Here is a 23,347-nt window from a genome sequence, read left to right on the forward strand (position 1 = left end):
GATGGTAGAATGGATTAGGCTGAAGCTCCCAGAAGGCTTGGGGAACGATGACTGGAGTGACGTGGTTGGAGCTGGGGTCGCCTTGGTGGGGCCCAGCCACAGCCTTCCCCATGTCGCCTTGCAGTTGGTCTACAGTTGTGGCTGAGCAATGGTTGGCCGACAGATGAACATAAGGACACGCTTCGATGCTCAGAATTCTACAGCGGGTCGTTCATAGAGACAATGGCAGCGGGTGACTTTCAGTATCAGTCTTGTAGAAATTCCCATGTCTACGGACGCGCTCATCAGATTGAGGGCCAGGCAACGAGAATAGCATGCCAACCAGTACCTCACTTTAGCCTTAGCGGGGTTGGGCCACGGGATGAGATTCTGGGACGCGTAGCAAGCTAATTGGTACTTAATTGCCGCGCGGGATTGGGAGAGAGGTCAGGTTCCTCCAGGGGTCTCGACTGTACACAACACATGGACGCCACAGCTAGGCCCGACGTGACGACAGTCCAGTCGTCGACGCCTCCACAACTGGGTGGCCATCAGCGTCGCCTATCCGTACCTACGACTTGGTCTCCGCCACCTTTCTACGACACACGACCGACCACTCGACGCAAAGCAGCTCTGGCTCGCGGACGGCTGACCAGACGTCTCTCCTTCGTCTGTCGTTGTGAAATATGATTCCTTACCAGCAACGACGACCATCCATAGTCTGGGCGATGACCTGAGCCTACATCGAAAACACGCTGTCAACGTCGGCAAACCGATCTCGATTTCGACTCTCATGCACAGTGGACGAGCTCAAGTTCTGTGCTACCCTGACATTTACTACGGTCGCTCTCTGCTTTCTGCCCTGCATGTGGAGTTGAAGTTGCGCGCTATAGAACCTGTCGCAGATCGCGCACATACCAGTCGTATACAAAATCGACACTCTCTCGACCTTTCATCTACCGTGGCGCCTTTGCTACGAAGGGCACATGGCTGCCATTAACCACGCGTCCTCGCCGGCACCCAACGGCTTGCCCAATGCAAGTCCCGCGCGCGGTACTGCGCAGCCACTACCTCACATTGATGATGTAACCGCAGCGCCTCGCGACATTGACGGGAGCCAGAGCATCAAGAAGCTTTTGGAACAATGCGAGTCCTCCCTGAAGACTGCTGAGTTGATGCGCGAGTTCAACAAGGATGTGCAGGCACTCCAAGGATACTTGCGCTCGTACATCATTGCGGTCCAAACGATCGAGGGGCACCGTGATTACCCCGAAATTCAACACAACCAGAGCAGCCAGCTGCACAAAAAGCATATAGCCCTTTTGCAGCAAATCAAAAGCCTGTGGCCTCAGTACGATGGCATCAAGAAGAAAATCATCGAGAACAACCGTATCACGGGAGTTCAGCGATCTGTGCCCCGGCCTAGCTCAGCCTCTTCCTCTCACAGCAACGGTTCTGTCAAACCTTCGAATCAACAGCTGGATGGTGTTGCTCCGGTGCCGGCAAGAAAACCAGAGGTGCGCCCAAAGCCTCAGGCCCTACATGGCAATGCTTTAAAGAGCAATCATGCGCGTGCATCTTCAGCGAGCAGCGATTTATTAGCCGCTCGGTTTGCGAAATTACAAGGCCCGGCAGCTTCACCAGGGCAGGATCCACGAATCAAGACGCACGCGTTCGCACACCCTCTCAAGCCCGTCGGCCCACGAGAGATGCCGCCAGGACAACTGAAAAGGCCCAACATTGGCATCGACAGCTCGGTCCCCTCTCTTCCTCAGATGCCCAATGCTATTTACAGTCCTGTACGCGGCAATATGTCAGAAGAGTCGGTCCGCATGCCGAGCAGCACGCCCCGAGGGTTCAGTCGGACGGGCTCCAGTACATCGGTATCCTGCAGTCCAAGTGCATCATCCCTGCCACCCAGCAAAGACTACTTTACACCCGTATACTCAAACTCGATCACTTCAGAGCCTGCGGCGCCGACCAATGGCGTATTCAAGGAATCTTCTGCAGCTTCGTCCCCTCGGCACTCTGTGGACCTAGCGAAGCGTACGATAGACGCCGAGGAGCTTTTCAAGGCCATGAAGAGCAAAAACATTCTCATCATTGACATTCGCTCCCGGGAACAGTTCGATGACAGCCACATTATGTCCAGGTCCATCATCTGCATCGAGCCGGACATCTTGACGAGGCCGGACTTGAATGCGGACGACATTGCCGAGAGCCTGGTCCTATCGCCAGGGCAAGACCAAACCTTGTTTGAGAGAAGGGATGAGTTTGACCTTGTCGTCTTCTATGATGATACATCGAAAGGATATCCAGTGGTGGCGCGAACAGCAGACGAGATTGCTATCATGTCTTTGCACCGGGCATTGGTTCATCTCAGCTATGCCCGTGAACTCAAGCAAACTCCCTTGCTCTTGAAGGGTGGCCTCGAAGCCTGGGCCGATCTTCTGGGCCCGCGAGGGCTGGATTCGACGAGTGATTCTAGCACAAATGCTGCTAGCCTGCGCATCAACCGCACAAAGTCAAAGTACAGAGCGCGACCCATGGCTCCAGACGACGTAAGGGCATGGCAAGAAAAGCTGAGAACCGAAGAATTGGAGAAGGCTGCTTCAACCGAGCACTACAGGACTACAGAAGATTTCTTGCGCAGGTTCCCAGACGTGAGCAGGGAACCAGAGGACATGTCGTCCGCTGCCGTTCCCGAGTTACCACGCCAGCCGGCAGGACCGCCGAGGCCTGTAAAGCCTCTCGAGTACCAGCCAGGCAGGCATGCTGTCGAGGGCCTACCCGCTCCTCTCACGCAACCGAAGCCAGCTGTGTCACGGCCAAACCACAGCGGTAACGCCATAAGCTCAGACCCGCACGATGGCGTTTCCAACAGAGATGCGGGCGCCCAAGTAGCGTCAGCACGGTCAACTAAACCGTTCGATCAGATGACCACGAAGAAGGAAAGGGTATATACCGGCCTGAACAACCCGCACAACTGGTGTTACGCGAACAGTGTCCTCCAGTCGCTGATTGTCTCGAGCATTGGCAGAGAACTGCTGTATACTGATTGGGCACAAACATACAAAGTACCACGGAAGAAGGGAGAGCAGTCGGATCAGGCTCAACTGATGACACAGATTCTGTCAACTTTGTTTCATTGGATGGAGACAGGTAACTTCGAAGTGATGAAGGCTTCAACTTTGATGGTGAGCATCCCCATTAGTCCAACCAGAGAGCTCTCGCTGACCGTAATCACCTAGAACTACACGCGATCTATTACGACGCACGACAAGAGCAAAGAAGTGCTCGGTGACTCACACCAGCACGACGCCCATGAATTCATGAGCTTCGTCTTGGATGAACTAGACAGAGAAACCAACAGGCAAAGACACATACTTGCCTTTGACTTGGACAAACCCCTCGATATGCGCAACAAGTCAGTCCTCGACGGTGCGCTGGAGTACTGGTCGAAATACTGCGACTCCTCGCGGTCCATCAGTGATCAACATTGTGGGCTTATGGAAGTCCAGTCGGTATGCTGTCAAACGTGCAAGACCACGACTTACAGATGGGGGGTCATCAAGCAGCTCGTCCTGTACCTCAGTGAGCGTGACGCGCAAGACCGCGAGCTCACGCTACAGAAGTTGATCCGCCGTTACACTGCTCCAGAGGAATTGACGGGTTTCCACTGCGACGCATGCCGGGCGGGAGACAGGACAGCGACGATCCAGCGGGCCTTCCCCCGCATGCCGGCGTTGCTGCTCGTCACGATTCAGAGATATGGTATTTCTCGCCAGAGCAAGATCATGGCCGAGGTAACATGGGATCTTGACACGCTGGACATGGCACCTTTCCACCCCCGGCCGAATGCAGTCCCTGACAAGATGCGAACTGACGACAAGGCGTTCATTGGACCCTTCAAGTACGAATGCGTAGCCGTCGTGGAGCACTACGGTGATACGACCAACTCGGGCCACTACACGGCATATGTGCGCGACCCGCGCACCCACGGGTCTGCGTGGCTGTATTGCGACGATGCTAGGATCACCAAGGCCAACTTGCAGGGCCACCATGCGAATAAGGTTTTTAGAGATGGCTCTCGTACTCCGTACGTGGCATTGTTTAGGATGAAGAGCGGATCTTGAAGTGTCGATCAGGCGTGAGCGCTTCGTTGCGGATTTGGACAGTACGTCTTGAGGATTTTACATGATTGAATGGGCGTGTCTTTCTACACAACCAGATACCACACTAAATTTATCATGGCGTTTGCATGGCGAGGGCGTTTTCTGTCATGTCTCGTTTGGAATACGACACAATGACCTATAGCAAGACTACAATGAGCATGATCCAGAGCTACATTTCTAGAGTAGCAATCCCCCCTACGCAGCCCATTGTGTGGCTCCAATCCACACCTCCTCACTCGCATGTATCGCGGCATTCATTTATCACTGAACAACACAAAATGAGACAACACGGCAGTTCCAAACTGCAGCAAAACGGCAAATAGATATCTCTGAGCAACGCCAGCTTTATATTAAGGACCTCTGTTGAGAACAAGAATCGGTCGAACAGTACGAAGAATTGGTTATGACGAACAATGTCGGGAACGCTCAGTACTCTACTCTTACGCTACATGCCCACGCTTCATAACGGCGCTTGCATTACTCACAGCGCCTTGAGGCGCTCGTCAATCTGCTTGCCAAAGGTATCGCGGATAGCCCTGCGATTGAGCTTCTGCGTGGCGGTGACCAGACCCTGTAATTTGTCAGCTTGTCATGCTTTCATAGTGGCTCGAGGCGGTAGGGGCTTACACTAGGAGGAGTCCATTCCTCGTCTGTGATCACGACACCGGCGACAATTTCCATGCCGGTCAGACCGCCACGGCGACCGGCGTTCTGGAGGTCCTTGAGCACCATGGAGTTCACCTTCTTGTCGTGGTACATGTTGTGCTCGTCGACGCCCAGCTTCTTGGCCTCTTCAGCAAGGACCTTCTCGTTGGGCATGATGACGGCAATGGGGCGCGAGTGCTCGGGGTCCGCATGGATCATAACGTTGGTGACACAGTGGGTGCCACGGTAGACAGCCTCCAGCTTCTCCAGAGCGATGTATTCTCCGCCCTGCATCTTGACCAGGTTCTTGACGCGGTCGATGACCTTGAGGTGACCGTCCTTGTCAAACTCGCCGATATCACCGCTCTTGAACCAACCATCGGGGGTAAGAGCCTTGGCGGTCTCTTCGGGGTTGTCATAGTACTCGGTCATCACGGGCTTTCCGCGGATGTAGATCTCACCCTGAGCCGCCTGGCCCTTCTTATCCGTCTCGTAGCCCATGTCGGGGATCGCAACAAGCTTGACTTCGATAGAGGCGGGAACCGGGCCAATAGCCGTGGAAGAATATTCGAGAGGGCACCCCAGAGCACCGTTGGCGCACGTCTCGGTCAACCCGTATCCAGCCAGCATCGGGGCCAGGACAAGCGATAGGAAATGCTTGGTCTCGTCGGAGATACCGCTAGCGCCGTTCATGGTGAAGCGTAGACGGCCACCAGTCAGGTCACGGACCTTCTTGAAGACGATGTTGTCGAGGGCGCTTGCGAATGGTAGCTTGTTTTTGGACATGAAGCTCTTGTAACTGAGGGCTCCCCAGAAAAGGTTGCGCAGCAGAGGGCTTGATGTGTCGAGCTTGGACATGACGCCCTTCTTGATGGTTTCCCAGACCTGGGGCACACCGACCATGACGGTCGGCCTCAGTTCGCGCATGTCACCAGCACAGTTCTTGACTGAGGTATCGGAAAGAGTTCGGGAGTTGCCGTATCCCAGGGTACCACCGATCGACAAGACCAAATTCTCGAGGGCCATTTCGAAGATGTGAGCCAAGGGAAGGTAGGCTAGAATCACCTCCTTGTCGCTGACACATTCCTCGACGTTGGTCCAGAGGCCGGTTACTGAAAAAAAAGGATTAGCTGGGTGCCGTATACGTGGTTAATCGGGTGTACTCACCACCAGCCACCAAGGACTCGTGCTTGATGCAGGCACCTTTGGGGAGACCGGTCGATCCAGAGGTGTACATGATGCAGTACAGGTCCTCGCCCTTGGCAGGGACAGGATCGACTGGGTTCTCCTCACCGAGCTTGCGTAGCTCCTCGAATGTGTAAACGGCGAGGTCTGGGTTCTCCTTCTTGAACGCATCAACTTCGCCACCGTTGGCAAAGACACTTTCGGCATTCACAATGACCGTTTTGACATCAGCCTTGCGGATAGCGCCAGTAGCGGTCTTGAGCAAGTGCGGGTCCGTGTACATGGTGCTGGCCTTGGTCTGCACTAAAGAGTGCGCAACGCCTTCTTCGCCGAGAGTATCGTAGGCCGTAACGATGGAGATGGACTGCGAGGCGCAGGCGTGCGACATGGTGATCCAGCTGACACTGATACTGAGTTAGCATTGTTGGCATCGAGACAGCCGCGCAGAGCTTACCTGGTGGTTCCGAAGAGATGGAGCTTGTGCTCGGGGGTGAGGCCAATCTTGCGCAGGCCAGCGCCAACCTGGTGGATGCGCTCCAGGTATTGAGTATAGGTGTAGAAGGTGAAAGGAGTCAGCTCAAAGAACTGCCACTCCTTGTCGACCTCGCGGACTTCGCCGTCCACATTCTTCTGGACCTTTTTGGTCTCCTTGTGCAGCTTCACGAGGTTACGGTAGCCGACGGCCGTGTGGTTGGGGTAGATGCGCGCGCTGCGCGTGACAATGTCGTAGACGGTATGGACGCCCTCGGCAGGCGAGTCGCGCAACGCATCTTTGAATCGAGGGTGACGACGGGGGATCGTCTCGCCAGGGACCTTTTCGAAGCCACTGGCTTCCACGGTGAACGGCGGGCTGTGCACCTGGTTCAAGGGCATAATACCCGAGGTGTGATCCATGACGATAGTCGGTCGCGAGGTCGATCGCTCAAGGACGACTGGGTTATGAAGAAGAGGCGAGCTTGTGGTGTAATTGCCGAGCTCTGTCGTATGAGATGGCGACTACGAGAGCAGGGGCTGGAGGTTGGAAACGGAATGAGGGCCCGCGGAATTGTCTATAGTGACGAAGGAGGAGGAGTCCGACCAGGCTGGAGGCTGGGCGACTGGACAGACAGATCTGAGGTGGCCAGGGCTTCCTCAGGCCAGCTGTGGCGCCCAGCGACATATCGACAGGTGAGGGGCGGGGCCAGTTGGTGGTAGCACAGGGCTAAGCAAGCTTCCCATTGGCTGTAAAGCTTGGTATTTGTCTGGGGTTTTCCACTTCAGCTGCCCGGCCTGCAGCTCCAGTGGCTTAGCATGAGCGCCAGGGGGCCAAGTGACGCTCAACCTCCCCCCCCCCCAACCTGCCTGAGCCACAACGACGTGAGCAGTGGACATGGAATTGCGTCACCTCTGCCTGGAGCATCCACATCGTCGATCATCGGAGGTTTTTCGACAAGCGTTTCCAGCCGTTGCCAATTCACATTTTCGTCGACCAGAGAAGAAAAGTTGTCTTCAAGAGCCAACGTCTGCTGGGAAGCGACGTTCACCCACTGGGACCAATGAGATGAGGTGTTCTGCGCTCAGCCGTCTTGACATTGCAGGGATCCTCCAACGGCACGGCTTCAATGGCCGTGGATCCTTATATTTCCACGCAGAACCAAGCCCTCCTTCCCCTCCTCCCATAGGCCGTCACTCGACCTGACGAAAAGCTTGTCTTGCTCAACAAAGCCAAGAAATGCACGATGCCTAAGTAGGGCTGCTGCCCAGGAAGTCGAGACCTGCAAGTTCACCCTCACCAAGACGCTTGGTGGAGAGCCTTCCCGTCCGTGCAGTATCTCTCGAAGTTATGGAGTTATGGACAGCACCGCTCAAGAGGCAGATTGCATGTACCGGTCGACGTGAGACGAGATGATCTCGACAAACACCTTGAAGACCCGATTCACGACCCACGGCTCACAGCCCGCAGTCTTGAATTTGAAGAAATGATAAGGCATGGCCTTCTCAGCCGTCCTTGGCAATCGACTATGGATGCGGGGAAGACCCCAGACTACCCAAGTTACTTGGCCAACCTGATGAAGGGTCAGCTGCCTCACAGCCACCACCAACACGCTAGAATTTGATGCGATGGACAACTGAGAACCGCAGTGCAGGCTACTACTGAGGACGCAGATGTACGTATGTGCCTGCGGTAAACAGGAGCCAGCGTGGTTTGTCTAACATTGATGAGATTAAGGCGCTGTCACTCGGGTTCTGCGGGTAGCCAAGGTCATAATCCTGGGGATGCTTTGGGTGTCGGAGACTGGAGTTGCTCTGCTGACTGATCTTCCATCGCGACCCTGAATTTTAGGAGATACTGAACCGCGGGTTTCGATCTGACGCCGAAGTCCGCGTCCGTCAACTCCCACTCTACGGACCACGGATAGAGGTAACATTCCTCGGTCCGGAATTCACATGCGATTCGGCTCCTCGGTTTCGAAAAGAAGAAACTGCGCACTCATCAGTGACCACCGCTCTGGATTGCCCCCCCCCCAGGGACCAGTGCCGCACCACCTTTGTGCCTCAGCGTACAAGTCGTGCTCGTTTGGCGCAAAGCGAAAGACTTGCCTAAAACGGAGGCGAATATACGAACCCTGCCACCCGGTTGGTTGGCTCACATCCCGCATTCCTCAAGATCTCTCTCGTCTCTTGTACTCTTATTACTGACGTCGAGAAGATAAATGTCAGTGGGAGCCACGCGGTATGAGGCTGTGAGTCCCGTCAACGCCATTGCACTTAAACAGATTACACTGACATGCTTTGGAATTTGCCAGATTCGCCATTTTAGTCAGACCATTTACTATTTTACAATGTTCGGTTCATATTATCAACCTTCATCCTGGCTAGCTAGCTAATAAAGATTCAGTTCCGTCGGTTGACTATTAAATATGAATATACCCCCACCGTTCCTGGCCAGGAACGCATTATTATTCCATTGTCGAGATGTTTGGCACGGCAATATCGTGGCTCGACCATTTCCTTACGCAAGAGCAAAGAGTCGTTGGTGGAACAAACCAGGCTTCCCCGTCTCATACATCTGGCGCACATCGCGGTGCGTCAACAGTTGATCCTTTAAATGCTCGTCGATGTCTGGCGCCCCCAAGCAGCTGCGTTTGACTGGTCGCACGCGCGTACCAACTCGGCCTTCGCCACCACAATCGTACCAGGCCTGGACGGTCATCGCCGTCTGCGTGCTGCTGACGACAAAGTCGGCCGCGCAGAAGGGACAGCCACCATGCACACCTTCAGCAGCTGTCACTTGAATGGTGAACAAAATACCGAACGTCTCGTTCCCACCCCCGGTGCCACATCCTGTGGCTCCTTGTTGGAGGGGGCCCTACTTCGTGTTGCCGCGCGCAGATGTAACGTTGTTGCACGGAACGCATGAGGCTTTGATGAGGGCAAATGTTCAACACAAAAGCCTCATCCTCAGCCATTTCCAGGCGTTCAGAGGATGTGAGGCATCGGGAAGTGCAGGGGGGAAACTCATAGACCACCTTGAGCATGAATCTCGAGTGGACAATTCTGGGAAACAGCTGATATTTGTAGGAGTGTGTCGGCCGTCCGGGGGAGCTTGCACGCATGCAGCCCATAAATGAGGACAGGAGCCGCGATAGATGATGCTCTTGTTGCGTTGAGAGGGCTGGCCGTAGTCTCACATACTTCAACGCCAGCTGGACATGCCGTCCATCTACGAGAGGCGGCCACAAACGCTGAAGATCGAAAGCACCGATGCTAAAACTGCGCCTGCGCAGCCACGGGCAATTGCAGAGTTCAGGCTGGTGACGCAGGTCGAGGAAGTTGACGGCATGGGATCTCATACAATCTTCGCACACCCACCTGTCGGCTTTGTCGTGAGTGAGACATGCGAGGAACCGAGACCTATCTGCTTTTGGCCATTTTTCGACGGGGTATGTGAACGAGAGCAAGACTTCAAATAATTTGGATACTTGGGAGAGCAGGGCCTTGCTCACATCGTCCAAGTGGCTGATAATGTGTTTGATCAACTCAACCGGTAGCTTCGTGATCAGTTGTGCTGCTGGGGGCTGCGTGGGCCGATCAAAATGAACTGGGACAGGCGGCTGCTCCGATACGGGTGCGGAGATCCGTAGTCTGCCCAGTCGTGAGCTTATTTTCTGAGCGACGATATCTCGACGTCTCGTGCTGTTGGGCTTTTGCATTCTGCTTCTTCCCATGAGGTTCATACGGCGGATGCGGAAGGGTCGGCCGCAGGACATGAAGGGGAGCCAGCACTCGAGAACGATACCTTAGGAGACCCAGGTGAATCTACTAGCTCAGTGAGACGCCAATCCATCTTTGGATAAGCCTTGATAGCCATGCTTTGTTCAAAGCCAGAAGCGGAATCACTCGTGACCTTGCGTGCCCTAAGCGCAACTCAAAAGTTTGACCAGGCAAGGCTGACAAAGAGTGTCTATGAAGCTAAACCTCAGAAGGTCATAATTCAATGCTGATTCCATCAAACAGTTTGATCTCAGCTCGCGGTCTAAGTGGTCATCCCGGTTTGCGTTGTCCTGGTTCGTCCTCCCGCAGGTCCAGGTCACCCGTGTCCATATCCCATAGCAGGTGATTATATAACATGCAAGACTCGAGGTCTTGTGGAAGACGAGTCTCTTTCTCTACGCCATCTAATCTTGATTGGGATCTTCAATTGCACCTACCTGGATGAAAGTGAGTCGGCTTTGTATTATATTGGGCCACAACGCATGGGACGTCGCCCAGAGACGAAGGTCAGGGGGAGTGAACCTTGTCCGAATAGGAATTCGTCTTGTGCCGCCGTTTTCATTTTGAATTCTTCGGAAGACCTTCCAGGCAACCAAAACCCATATGGACGAATGCTAGACAGTGGCATGCAGAGCATCTTCCACGGCCCAGCGTGCACTCACTCCATGTCCTATGCAAGCCCCTTTTAGGAGCTACAGCGCTAGATACCGAGGTCCAAAGTCTTACTCGACATATATCACTGCATAAGTGAATTTTCAATGCTGTTATGGGAGTTGAAAAAGCTACAGAGCCTCCTACAACAGCTGGATACATCAGCTGCGCTTTGCCATCTGTGAAGGACCCTTTCTCCTTTCATGAGCAATTCGTCTTCCTGGAGAAAATGTAGCGCGCGATAGCTCCATCCAAATCACAGGCGAATGGTGGCCTTGGTAAGTTTATATTCAGCAAGGCTGTGTGGCAGCCAGAGGGCCGGTTCCATTGCTCAGGTTCATGTACATACCTTCACGTCTTGTAAAACAAATGAGTGTACGTATCACGAAAGATACAAACTACTAACCTATTTTCGAGAGTCTACCAGCACTGGAAGTGTCCAAGTCATTGAAGGATATACGGTATTGTCAGGTGGATGTCCAAGTATGAGCCGGCTCACCTACCATGACATGGGGTTATCTTGTTTATCAGATTGTAATGCATCCATCTGCCACGCAGTAGCAACATCCACGCAAGTCACAGTGCGTTGGGCTACCCTTACTGTTGGCAGACTAGCACAACAGAATGCTGGATAATTCAGTCGCAAGTAAGTGCGCAAACAACAACTGTTCACGTTGACCGTATACTACGCATGATACGGAGAGCACTTGCTGGGCTTTGAGTACATGAAGGCCTCAGTATTAGCTCGATAAATTGAAATTTATTAATCACATTTTATCTATCTATACCTGCCACGCTGTTCCCCACGGCGAGTCTTTGCTAAATACTCTTCAGTCTTCGCCACACTTTGCGCATGCCCAGTGATTATGGAACAGATGGATCATCTTCCTTCTAGGACACATCTTGGGGGATGTCATGCCAAGACGTCGTCGTCGAAACGACATGTTGATCATCTTCAAACTGGAGCCCATGACGTCGAGCGATCTCCAATCTGCGCCAATCTCTCCACTGGGGTCTGACATGTACCCCAGAACTTGACTCAGGCAATCAGCCACGGCCGAAACACCTCTCAACAAACCTCACTTCGGCGACTGCGTTCTGTCTGCTGGCCCATCCACCGGCCCGACATGTCGCGGTCGCATACCTTCCCTGGGTAAGTAGTATGCCGTCCTCGCCTTGACTCGTGATGCTGTGGCGGAATCACATGGATGGGTGAGGGGTTGTTGCAAGCCCAGCGCAAACTGTAAATTCTGTCTTCTGGCTGCGATCAATAATTAAGGTAGCACGTAGCTAGACAGCTCTATTTATGAATCTCACATGCATCCATTTGCTGGAGACTAATTTAAGAGTAGGTAGTTAAAACAATGGATGATGCCAGTTGCATGTGCTGGCAGGCGCTGATTCATGGACGGTGCGATCCAAGGGAAGGGATATTAATAATATTCACATTCGCATTCACATTCACGTGCACGTTCAGTGCTGCGCAAGGGTCATCAGCACACGCGGCGAGCCTCTTTGTTGATCTCAACATGCACATGCGCGTCGTACACCATCTGGTACATCTAGATCGTCGCGGTGCATCTAGATTCACACGAAAATCACACGACTACTACGTATGCTTTGACAAACCCATGTGAAGTCGCGTTATTGTTGTTGCCATACACACATGGTGCGTATCCAGGCGCGACCATTGCGTCCACATCGCGATGCCTCGACACGCGCATCGATCTCCAAACGCGTCAGGTCATCAGTGGTTGGCGTGCTGTCGTCTCGGTATGTCGACCGAGCGAGGACAGCTGCTACAAGAGATGGGCTCCGATTCGCCGGGTAAATGGAAAATGAATCAATTAAGCGGAAAACGCTTGCAATTGGTGCGGTATTCTCAGAGGCAGCGAATTAGACTTCGCCTAGGGGGGTGGCAGAAGCTATCGGGTAATCACGCTGCTGCATCCGGCACTACTTGGTGACACCCCTCCTCCTTCCCGCGGAATGGATTCGTCACATGCCCTTTTCCTTTGACAGCTCCAGTCTGCTGCTCTGCACCGTCGAAGGGGGAAGCAATCACCCGTCAGCCAGCCAGCGACCATCCCTCCCTCAACAAGGCACTGCTGAAGCGCTCGAACAAAGAGGCCCGGCGCAAAAGCCTTCTTTCGGCCCACGAGGTGGCTGCATCCGCGCGCCCTTGTCCCATTTTGCTTCCCACAGTATCCCCCCGCTCGGCGTAATCAAGTGGGATTAGATCCGTGTGTCCGGGTGAACAAACGACCAGCAGGCAGCAGAATTGCTCGCGCAGGGTTTGCAAAACTCACTGGTCGCTGCAACCGCAGGGATTTGCCGATCGGGTAGAAGGAAGGGGGGGGGGAGTGCAGGAAGCCCCTTCCTCGTCTGGCGGCCCCACTTCGCAAGAACACCCACGTGTGTTGGAATCCTTCTGGAAGCTTTGCTGCTCTCTGCTGACTGTTCGTGCTTCCCTCGCTGTTGTCTCCCGAGGCTAGTACGTACGAACATCAAGATTGGCTATCACGAGTGCTCGGTGCTTCTCCTTCAATTGGCAATGTCACATGATGTATGAATCGGCCATGTTCAGTCATTAGGCAGCGATGTTGAAAACATGAACAATAATTACGTTCAAGGGCCCCTGCAGTTGGTCTTTGTCCTGGTGCAGGGAACACATCAACCCAGCATCCCGAGATCTTGGTCGCGACATTTGCAACGTTCACCACCATGCGCGCTCCCAACCCGATGCAACGCAACATTCACTCGACTTGGAAGGGTGACTACCACACCCCCTTCCTGGCATGATGCCCCCCGGCTTTCCAGTCGACTCTACCAGAAGTTCGCAACCCATTGATGGCCTAATCTTACGTACAAGCGCGAGTATGTTTGACTTATCCGAGTCGGGTAATGCGTCTGCTGCGACGAGCGAGTTTTCTGCCATGTCCCTGTCCGTTGTGACGCCCGCACAGGCTTCAATTTCAAGAGGAGCGGCACGAAGCTCGGTGTGGCTTGCGTCTCCCCTCGTGTTGTCAATGGCAATGCACCAGACGCCGGGCTTGTTTTACGCCAAAACAATGGTTTATTACGCCGAGGCAATGTTTTACGCCAAACGCAATTGCCGGCTCTTTTTGCTTCCCCGTGTCAGCCAGCGTCCCAGCGGCCTGGTCTGCTGGCTTGCTAATTAGCTTGCAAGCCAAACTTACCCCGGAAAGTTCTCCGCGTCGAGCTCCACGAAATCGCCCAAACAAGGTGACGTCCTTTGTCTTTGATGGATGTGTCTGTCCTCTCCTGGGTGTCTGACTCTGGCCCTTGTCCAGGTCCCAGGCTTGGTATGCGTAACGCATGGCAATTATACGTGCGTACATGTATGTAGTAAGGACATCGCGAGATCTGCAAAGAACCACCTGCCAAGGGAAGAGCCAAGGCTCAACGGCAAACACACCAGTGCACACTCGGCACGACAAGATTGATGTATTTATCGCCAGCATGCTTCTTTTTCGAACCAGCAGGCCCCTCCCGCCTATATCAGCCGGCGGTTTACACGGCGGAATCTCCATCTCTAGGAGTGTGATCCCGCGCGGTGACGTACCGGGCGCATCTACTTCCGCCAGCGGAGCGCTAGACACCGGATGCGCGTGACTCCTACTGGGCCCCCAGATCCTCCCGCCAGCGGACATGTGCTTCTTTCTGCATGAGGCTCTTCAGTCTCTGAATCTCAAGCTGTCATTTGAGAAGAGCCGATCCAACCAGTGGAATATTCCACTATTTCGTCCCCACGATGATGATGACGGGCGGGCGGGCGGATATGTTGGCTGCCTTTTGGGCTGCTGCCATTGACGTAACGGGTGGATTGTTACTAGCCCGCCCCGGTTCCGGTTTCCCCCAGGTTTTCCTCCTCCAGTCCTCTCCCACATCACAGCCAGTCCACATCCACATCGATGGGAACAGCCCAGGCGGGAGACGTTCGCGACAAACTACACCCCGCATTGGCGACGCATCCTGGAATGACATAAATGGGGCGTCTATTGTGACCTGAGGATTAAGCCCAAACTCTCTTTTCTTGGGGGCGCCTGTTGGCCCTGAATGGCATTGATTGAATTTATCTACTCATTTAATCATAGCCTTGGTTGTGACGGCTGTCAAAGAAACACAAGAGCCGGCTTCGCAAATCGGCAGTTGGCAGACATATCACAATGCCGTTGCCATTCCATGGCTCGCAAGGTACACGTATCGGCAGGCCGATATACAGGTCCTGGGCAGTAGCATGGAGATCTCTGCTTACACGCGAATCTGACCTCCCTCCATCTCACCTCACTATGTGAAACCGCCATCCATCACGGCCACGCCTTGAAAATAAACATCTGAGAGACCCCAAGCCTGCCCAAACTGCCGCCACATTGAGCAACCCAAAACACACACGAGTCAAGCTCTGTGTGGAGTATGGCAAAGAGGGCAGCATCCAACCCTCAAGTCTTTCTCGCCTATCACGCTCCATGCCCTCCCAACCACCTCGAGAGAAACCTAGGGAAGCATATCGTACCCGTCGGCACACCATCTATGTTCTACCGCCTAAACGCAACGTGTCTCTGCCTGGCTGGGACTCGATATGCGACCGATCGGCCTTTGAAATGCGAATCTGCAGCAGTCCCCCTCCAGTCCCCTTCAGCTGAGTACTGACAGCCTAACTACAGGATGTACGGACGTCACACGCGTGCATGCAGGCGCACATGCATGCTGACCGCCAGAGGCGATTCTAGGGTGAACCTTGTGTGAATTTTTCCAGCCATGTCAGACCGTTATGCGCAAAGCAAGCAAGCAAGCGGTGAGGGCAACGGCATGATCTACCGGCTCGAGCGTTGAGAGAATCGCAACACATGGGGTTCTTCGCAGATAGTGATTGCAAAAAAAAGACGTCTCAATGTGATGACAGGTGTCTCTCACAAGAGCAGTGATTGACAACGTCATCTCTCAGATCCTTGGCGGCAGATGATCTACCGCATGAAATCCTCCCCATGATGATGTACATACTAAATGGAGATATTGTGTGGGTAGTTATGATGCCTTTGCAAGAGCTTCATGGTACGGCAGAAGGGTCTCCCGGCATCAGACCCACGCGCATCTGCAATCAGGGTGCAGTAGGTATGTCTATCAACCTCAACAACAACAAATGCAAGCGACAAGTCAGAGGACCCTCATTTGCGCATCTTCACACCACGGCGGCTTTTCCTCTACACATCATCCAGCAGTGAGCACGCCCCCACGTACGTCCTGGTGGCAGCCGGTGTCAGGACGCAGCAAAAACATCGCGCACAGCATGCATCATGCATCAGCGACGTCGACCATTGCAGTCCATATGTGTTCATGGTCTAGAATTCACAGCAGCAGAATTATTTCACACTGCTCACCGCCGCGCCGGCTCCAGCCGCCGCTTTGCCCGTCGGACCCCTCGCTCCGGAGAACACTTTATTGATAAAGGCCTCAGCGCTGAGAAAATACTCCATAGCCGCCACAGCCTTACCTACCGACCAGACTGCCGACGTTCTAGTTGCGCTGTGCTCGGCCACTTTGTGGAAATGGGCATCACCACCCCGATAGCAGGGTGTATGAAAATGACAATGACTGGAGACTCCAGCTCGCCATGTCGGCCCTTTCGCCCTGGGCGGATACGTGGAGGAAAGAAAGCTTTCTGTTATGGTTGTCTTGGCTCCAAGGCAGACAGACAGGTCACAGATGGATGCAGACTGCAGTCAGTCCGTCCGAGTCTCGGAGCGAGCGGGGCTGCACCCGGGCTATCCATCATTCATCGCTGGCAGAGAGCCGCCGCCAAACTAGCCGATACCCTAACGTCAATCAAGTCTGTCTTCCGGGCTCGGGAACTGTCCGTAGAGGGTTGTTGGAGCGCAAGCGTTCGCACGCAAGCCTCTCTCGCCCATGCAGACTATGAGTAAGACCATGAAGCCCTGTAGGTGCAGGCAGAGTCATCACTCGTAATAAGCATGCACAGGGGGGTTCGATCGATCACTTTGCGAGTAAGTTCTTGAGAAGTATTTTCTTGTATTTTGGTGACTGTTTACTGAGGCAGATGCCTCTTTTCTATGTGTTTTCGTGCAGAATGGAATCTGCGAATGGCCTCATCCTTGTGTGCCATTGTGTTTTCCTTGCCGTACTTCCTTTTGCCCGTCCGCGGTTGCCCGTGTTTGTAAGAGAGAAAAGTCATTCCTAACATCCCCGCTTTTGGCTTCTTGCTTGCCCCTCCAAACACACACACAGAAACCAAGCTTCATTCCAGTCACACATCGGGGTCGCCCCCCCGGAGAAGAAAAAGATACTCGAAAAGAACAAAGTGGTATCGTGAAAATTGAAAACGCCGGTCCATGCTCGTGTTACTTGACATCGTGAGTGCCAAATGTAATTAAGGAGATGCGCTTGTCTCCAACTGTTCCCTTGTAATGCTTTCGCTGGGCACCAAAGAGTCCTGACCAACGCCGTGCTTGTAGAGAAAAAAGGAAAAGTTCGTAAAAGGCCAGATGGCTGGACCATCGACCCGTTCTAGAGGCTTGCACCTCGGGGTGTATCTAGGTTCACCAACCACGCTCGTTGTAGCCGAGCTCCCGTGGGGCGAAATCGTCAGTAAACTTCAGATTGCTGGCTGAAGCTACATCGGGATAGGCCTTGAGATTGGGGAGGTCGTGCGAGGTGTGGTGGCGTTTGAGCGACGTGTTGTTGATGTTCTCGCGGAAATTCTGGGCAGCCTCGGCGGTCGAGTTGAGCTGCCTGCGAGCGTGAACAATGTCGCGGCGAAGGTGGTCGGGCAGCTCGCGCGACAACATGTTGCGCTTGATCGTCGTCGGGTTGTCAACGCCCTGGGCCAAGCCCATGGCAATGCCCGAGCGAGGGGCCTCCTTGATGGGCTGCAGCTGCTGGCGCCCACTGCGCATGGTCAAGGGAGCGTCGTCAGAGTCGTTAGGCGACCTTGACAGACTCGACTCGCGCCGCCCTTGGTGCAGGGCCGAGGTGGACTGCGAACCGTAGCCGCCAATCTTGGCTGCACGGGTGTCCTGCTCGGCTAGCTTCAATGCAAGGAGGGAACGAGTCGAGGGAAGGTGGATCTTGGAGTCGACGCGCTGGAAGGAGATGTCATCGACGCTGGACTTGCCACTATCCTCGACAGAATCCTCCCAGTCGGCTTCCGAGTCCTCTTCGTCGTACTCGCCCTCAGAGTCGTCGCTGTCGGCGATGGCATTGTCGTACTGGTCGTTGTAGGCGGGCCCCAGAGTCGTAACGTGGTTGCTGAAGGACGCCTGCTTCTTGTGCGACGCGAGGCTCGGGTTGCGCTTCTGCCTGGCCAGAGCGCTCTTGAGCGAGCCAGAGTCATCATCCTCGGATGATCCGCCCAGCTTGAAAGCGGCGGTCTTCTTGAAGGCAACGGTGGCCGGCGCGGGTTGCCGGGACTCGACGCTCTGCCCCGCTTCGCTGGAGGAATACGACGCTCCACCAAGTGCGAAAGCGGCCTTGGGCTTGCCAGCACCAGTCAGCATGTTGGCTGCCGGTGATGAGGTGGGCGCGTCGGCAGCGGAATTGAGCTTGTGCTGATGGATGGAAGATGCTCGGGGCGATTGAGGGATGAATTGTTGGGAAGGGGAGAAACCGCGAACGACGGTGCGTGGCTGCATGTCGGGTGAGGGGTGGGACTCTTCAGAGTGGAGATCCGAACTCTTGGACGGCGATTGGGACTCGGTAGTGGTCGACCCCGATCGCTGCATCATCATCTGCGTAGCCGGCAGCGCCGACTTGATCTCGCACGAATGCTGCGATGGTGCCGACAGAGGGGTCTTGTCCTTGACGATGGAGATGATCATCTTTTCGAAATCGTCGGAGCTTGTGCGGCGATCGCGCCTACTGCGGTGGCTGGTGGACGAGTCCTCGCGCTTGATGACGGGACGGGCGAGATCGATTGGTGCCGACACCGATGTGAACTCGACGGCTTCGTCGTCGGCAATAGATTCGACACTGCCCGAAAGTTGGGGGAGGTCGTTCAGGCGAGCGTCCTGGGGGATCGCCTGAGGTATTGAAGAGGTGGGAGTGGCTGTGCTAGTGTTTGCGTTTGCGGCGGCCAGAGCTTCTTCTTGCTCCTTCTCCAAAAGCTGTTCCTTTTGCCAAAGACGCCAGCTAAGGTTCTCGAGTCTCCGCCCCTGGGGTAAAGATTCAGCGCAGCGAGAGAAGACAGTCCACATGCTATAAAGGTTTGCTGGGTTTGCGGTATCAACCTTGTGGAGCACGTTTGCGTCGACTGTCAGCACGTGTGTGTCTAATTGGTATGGCATTCCCGCCTGGCTGGGATTGCTCGGAATTTGGTCGAGCAGGTCAGAAGCCGTTTTGGTTGATGGTGGTCGGTTTTCTTTCGTGAAGATGTTGGTGGAAGAGGTTGACTTGCAGGGAAGATACAAGTCAAGGCGACGCCAGAAAGCGCAGAGGTGATGCTGCCGGGAAGAGAAGGGTGCACAATGCTGGCACGTATCAACTGATGACCAGAGGATGTGCCGGTCGTCGTCGGTAGGCGAGGTGAGGTGAGGGTGAGGGCAATGATATCGTATCAATCGTGGCGTGGAGTCGAGTACGTACTTCAAGTCGGGTCGAAGTTGTGCATATGCTGCAATGCAAGTGCAGTTTGTTGAGATCAAGTCCAAGAGGGAGACTAAACCAAGAGTCTGGGGAAATGGAATCTAATATGGACTTGGACGAGGAGGAGTGAAGAGAAACGGGAAGGGGTGAAGAGTCGCGGTGAGCTCAGAGTACATGTATCTCGTCAGACGACTGCTGGCAGATTCAGAGGGAGTGCCCAACCCATGGAAAGAGCGAGGGCGGGCATGGTGTGTGCGTAGGTGTGGACCAGAGTCAGTGGGGGGGCGTGGTTTGGGGGGGGGCGTGCTGTGGGGTGGCTCTTTCTCTCCAAAATACCTGTCGGAGTCATCGCGGCGGTTAGCAGGGATCCTTGCACTTACTCGTGCGGATACACCTGGCAAGACCGAGGGGGTGGCTGAATTTCCAGTCCTCGTCCAGCGCCTTGGAGACTTGGAGTGTCCACCTGACAGTGGGAGTACCTGGCTTGCTGCGCCATCAACGCCGCAAGTACCGCCTCCGGGGCACCAGGGAAGCAGGCCCGGTACGCTGGCGCTCACAGTGGCCTTGTGATCACAGCTGGCTTGCACTTTCCCGACAAGGTAAGCGGATTTTTCAGTTATCCACAATATACCTACTTCAGATTAGCCCATAGCTTCTGCGCTAATCCCAAAATCGCAGCGTCGTCGCGCACCTCTTCTCCCCGGGTTGACCTCGAACCTCCCGACTCATGTGACTGCCTGGGACAATTATCAGTTCCGATTGACCTGGGAGCCGGACCACGGACCCGGGACCACAATGTGTCTTGGTCGCCCAATTCATCGACCGCTTTAGGTCAGCCAGCCTCAAACGGGCCAGTAATTCACCAAATACCGTTTTCCGTCACCCAATTGTCGGACTGTCTTCCGATGCCTCCTCAACCCGACGAGAATTCCTCGTGCCGAGAGGTGAGAAGACAGACAGACAGACACCTCGGCTCCTTGGTTGTTCCCAGTGTCCAGAGCGCCAATGTGAACACGGCGCGAGTGAGGACATGATGTCTCAAGAGCCTGGATTTGCTCACCTGAATAGTCAGTCCCTTTTCACTCGACAGTATAAGCGATTTCTTCAGCGTCTCGGGGGATCACTGCCCCGAAGCGAGCGGCTTTGCTGAATGGGCAGTTTTGCCACCATTCAATGAGGGGAGAGCCATTTGGGACCTATGACCATCGCGCCAACTTAACCCACAGCCAACGAAAGTCCGGGGTACGGGCATCCGCCGCCATCGCGCGCTTGGGACTTGTGAGTCGTTGGTTTGGCAGTGTGTTGTTGTTGGCTGTCACAGGCTCACAGCCGGCAAGGCACCTGGAAATGCCGACGACTGTGTTCAGCGGCGGGTTTCTTATGCGGCTGCGATCACGGGGCTTCTCCGCGAGGCAGGACTTATCATTATACGCACGTACTCGCCTTGACGCAGACCCTGATTCACGCAAGTCTCATGAAGCCGGAGGGCATGTGGCCCCCTTTTTTTGATGACATGCTATTAGGCACATATGTATAGAGCCCTACCGGCGTTGACGCGAGGGCGCCTGCAGTGAGTTTGGCCCTACTGCGTGCTGATGCCAGCGTAGTGTGACCTGCGACACACGACTCAGATCTCTGGTCTCGACGTGATTGCATGTAGGGGACCGATTGAACACACAAACACGTCCACGACCATGTCCTCGTGGTGACGCTGCAGTACGCCTTGCTGCAGGGCTCCAGGCCTCTGTCGTCACTCTCTCCCAGTGGTTCACGTCCCCCAGGTCGGTTGGTGCTCAGTGTCCAGTCCTGATGGTCACCTGGCCGTCGATGCGCAAAATGGCGGGATGCCAACACATCGCTGCATATACACATGACTATTTAGCACATTCCTCCTGAGTAACATTTGACGACTTCCTTCGGCCACCAGAGCCAGGAGGATCTAGGCAGCAGTGCTCAAGGGCCCTCTTTGCTGGGATGCTGACATCAGGAGACTCAATCCTACGACGTATCGCAAAGAGTCCGTGCCTCTGTTGTGATTGAAACGCGCTGGCTCGATCCGAGACTAATCAGTAACCGGGGCCTGTCAGGTTCGGCCCGTCCTGTCAAGCCTCAGCTCGCTCGGACTTGTTGATTGCAATGATGCCCAACCTCGCGGGTCAAGAAATGAGACTTATCTAGGCTGGCTCCGGCCATGTCCGTTCCGACGGGATTCTGAGGCCCGATACACCTGTGGTATGGAGTGGCGTTACAGCGTCTGGCCTAGAAACTCCACTGCCAATTTCGACGTGCCGGCGACCCTCGTCACGATGCGGCACTCAGCGCCCCGTCAACCCAAATGTCGGGCCCGCGGAAGCTGTCCGGTGCGGTGAGCGCGGTGTCAACAAGGCGTCAAAATTCAATTTGGGACTTTGACGGGCCTTTGCAAGGGGGGCGTGTCGGAGGTTTCATCGTGAAGCCATACCCGTGATTGCGGTTGCCCAAAGGCCGGATGTATTACGGTCTGTCGCCCGCATCCAGAGAAGTGCGGTCGACTGGCAAAACTTCAAGCGTACAGGAGTATTTCATGTTGGGGTAATAGCAACGTGGGCGGACGTAACGGCGAAGGGTGGCCACATGCACATGGCGTCCTGGAAGGGCTGAGTTTAATGAGTTGATCAGCGCAGCATCATAGCATGATATCATCGCATCACAATTTGAATTGCTTCACATGCGTTCATGCTATCCGTATTGAGTGCTACATTGTTTTGTGTCGTTAATTGGCCACACTGCAGCATTGGGCGACCAGCAACTGGTTACGTCGTTGCGCATGCGTCTGTGCTGCCAGAACTGTGATCCTGTTGACTGCCAACATGACATCTTTTGTACGTACGTATGGTGCTGCACTGACTGCCGGCCTTTGTAGGAATCACTACGAACGAAGGCTAATTATTACACCTACGTGTGTTTCGAATGAGTTTAGTGTTGTTTTTCCAATCCTAGTCGCATCGGAGCAGCAATGGCCTGAATCGACGACCTCACGATGAGAACGTGGCTCCATGAGGCGTGGCGTTGGTCGGAAAGCAATAATGTCCCATGATACCTTTCGTCCAATGATTAGCCAACTCAAGCGATATTCCGCAACCAAGCTGATAAACGAGAGGAGCCGTTTCACCAACGACACCTCCTGAAGCCACCGCGCTCTCTCTTGTGCATGTAATTAGGGTCAGGTCACGCGGCGACACCGAAATCGTACGCTTGCACCAGTAATTAGTTGACTAGCATCTTGCGTGGCACTGATTCGAACGCAGCAGGGTTGAGACGCTGCCCTGAGTCGGGTGGACTCCCCCACGATGAGTTGGAGGCTTGGCTCGCCAATCAGTCCGCCGGCTGTCGCCATGATCAGCGCCTCAGGGCGCAGTGGGGGGGGGGGCGCCTGGCCGTCAAGACAAAAACGCCTGCTACGTTCTCCGTGTTCCCCGGGGCCAGGGGGTATTGCACCCCATTGGTGCGCGCGGGTCACTTCAATGATTTGTAGGTTGCACGGGACGACATTCGCAAGCTAGGCCTCTTCCAAGCACGCGGGGAGAGGTTCATTCGTCAGGGTGATTCCAGCGGCACGGCAGAGTATTAGAAAAAGCAACCGGTATAAGTAACATCTGGCAGAATGTGATCAGGGCAAATTGGTACTGAAACCAAGCATTAATGGTTAATGGTTATGGGTACCTGAACTGCACTTGCATGGACGGTTCGGGACGGTGCGAGGGATCGGTCCTTGCTTGTTTGGCCTCTTTTCGTTTGCTTCAAGTTTAATGTTGCTTTTGCTAGTTGAGTCGTGAGAGAACACGCCTCAAAAACTGTTT

At 54.5% G+C, this 23,347-nt stretch overlaps 6 protein-coding genes across 6 annotated transcripts; 2 read left to right on the top strand and 4 right to left on the bottom strand.

Moving 5' to 3' along the window:
* The first annotated feature begins 678 nt into the window (after window positions 1-678).
* On the top strand, window positions 679-4,157 carry F5Z01DRAFT_361599 (uncharacterized protein). The gene is made up of 2 exons (XM_046259307.1): window positions 679-3,176; window positions 3,231-4,157. The coding sequence occupies exons 1-2, from the start codon at window positions 966-968 to the stop codon at window positions 4,113-4,115; spliced, it is 3,096 nt and encodes a 1,031-aa protein (XP_046114363.1). The 5' UTR covers window positions 679-965; the 3' UTR covers window positions 4,116-4,157.
* A 243-nt stretch (window positions 4,158-4,400) lies between these two features.
* Window positions 4,401-7,115, bottom strand: F5Z01DRAFT_361481 (long-chain acyl-CoA synthetases &). Its single transcript, XM_046259306.1, has 3 exons — window positions 6,439-7,115; window positions 5,967-6,388; window positions 4,401-5,911 (listed from the first exon to the last, which is right to left on the bottom strand). The coding sequence occupies exons 1-3, from the start codon at window positions 6,876-6,878 to the stop codon at window positions 4,752-4,754; spliced, it is 2,022 nt and encodes a 673-aa protein (XP_046114364.1). The 5' UTR covers window positions 6,879-7,115; the 3' UTR covers window positions 4,401-4,751.
* Window positions 7,116-8,858: 1,743 nt separating this feature from the next.
* F5Z01DRAFT_361718 (uncharacterized protein) lies at window positions 8,859-10,415 on the bottom strand. Its single transcript, XM_046259308.1, has one exon. It carries the CDS (start codon window positions 10,232-10,234, stop codon window positions 9,242-9,244), a length of 993 nt encoding a protein of 330 aa, XP_046114365.1. The 5' UTR covers window positions 10,235-10,415; the 3' UTR covers window positions 8,859-9,241.
* A 3,100-nt stretch (window positions 10,416-13,515) lies between these two features.
* F5Z01DRAFT_666014 (uncharacterized protein) lies at window positions 13,516-14,394 on the bottom strand. Its single transcript, XM_046264202.1, has one exon. The coding sequence runs from the start codon at window positions 14,372-14,374 to the stop codon at window positions 13,916-13,918; it is 459 nt and encodes a 152-aa protein (XP_046114366.1). The 5' UTR covers window positions 14,375-14,394; the 3' UTR covers window positions 13,516-13,915.
* A 1,430-nt stretch (window positions 14,395-15,824) lies between these two features.
* F5Z01DRAFT_362400 (uncharacterized protein) lies at window positions 15,825-16,895 on the top strand. The gene has a single exon (XM_046259310.1). The coding sequence runs from the start codon at window positions 16,208-16,210 to the stop codon at window positions 16,832-16,834; it is 627 nt and encodes a 208-aa protein (XP_046114367.1). The 5' UTR covers window positions 15,825-16,207; the 3' UTR covers window positions 16,835-16,895.
* Window positions 16,896-17,290: 395 nt separating this feature from the next.
* Window positions 17,291-19,446, bottom strand: F5Z01DRAFT_362394 (uncharacterized protein). The gene has a single exon (XM_046259309.1). It carries the CDS (start codon window positions 19,208-19,210, stop codon window positions 17,468-17,470), a length of 1,743 nt encoding a protein of 580 aa, XP_046114368.1. The 5' UTR covers window positions 19,211-19,446; the 3' UTR covers window positions 17,291-17,467.
* Between the last annotated feature and the right edge of the window lie 3,901 nt (window positions 19,447-23,347).

Source organism: Emericellopsis atlantica, assembly GCF_019669845.1.
Source record: "Emericellopsis atlantica unplaced genomic scaffold F5Z01scaffold_36, whole genome shotgun sequence".
NCBI classification, from domain to species: Eukaryota; Fungi; Ascomycota; class Sordariomycetes; order Hypocreales; family Bionectriaceae; genus Emericellopsis; species Emericellopsis atlantica.

Excerpts from the sequence above, each read along its gene's own strand:
- F5Z01DRAFT_361599 (XM_046259307.1), top strand. The coding sequence starts at position 966 with ATGGCTGCCATTAACCACGCGTCCTCGCCGGCACCCAACGGCTTGCCC. Across the intron at positions 3,177-3,230 it reads TGAAGGCTTCAACTTTGATG|AACTACACGCGATCTATTAC; the intron begins GTGAGCATCCCC and ends GTAATCACCTAG.
- F5Z01DRAFT_361481 (XM_046259306.1), bottom strand. The coding sequence starts at position 6,878 with ATGGATCACACCTCGGGTATTATGCCCTTGAACCAGGTGCACAGCCCG. Across the intron at positions 6,389-6,438 it reads CATCTCTTCGGAACCACCAG|TGTCAGCTGGATCACCATGT; the intron begins GTAAGCTCTGCG and ends ACTCAGTATCAG. Across the intron at positions 5,912-5,966 it reads CGAGTCCTTGGTGGCTGGTG|TAACCGGCCTCTGGACCAAC; the intron begins GTGAGTACACCC and ends CTTTTTTTTCAG.
- F5Z01DRAFT_361718 (XM_046259308.1), bottom strand. The coding sequence starts at position 10,234 with ATGTCCTGCGGCCGACCCTTCCGCATCCGCCGTATGAACCTCATGGGA.
- F5Z01DRAFT_666014 (XM_046264202.1), bottom strand. The coding sequence starts at position 14,374 with ATGCTGGCGATAAATACATCAATCTTGTCGTGCCGAGTGTGCACTGGT.
- F5Z01DRAFT_362400 (XM_046259310.1), top strand. The coding sequence starts at position 16,208 with ATGCATCAGCGACGTCGACCATTGCAGTCCATATGTGTTCATGGTCTA.
- F5Z01DRAFT_362394 (XM_046259309.1), bottom strand. The coding sequence starts at position 19,210 with ATGCCATACCAATTAGACACACACGTGCTGACAGTCGACGCAAACGTG.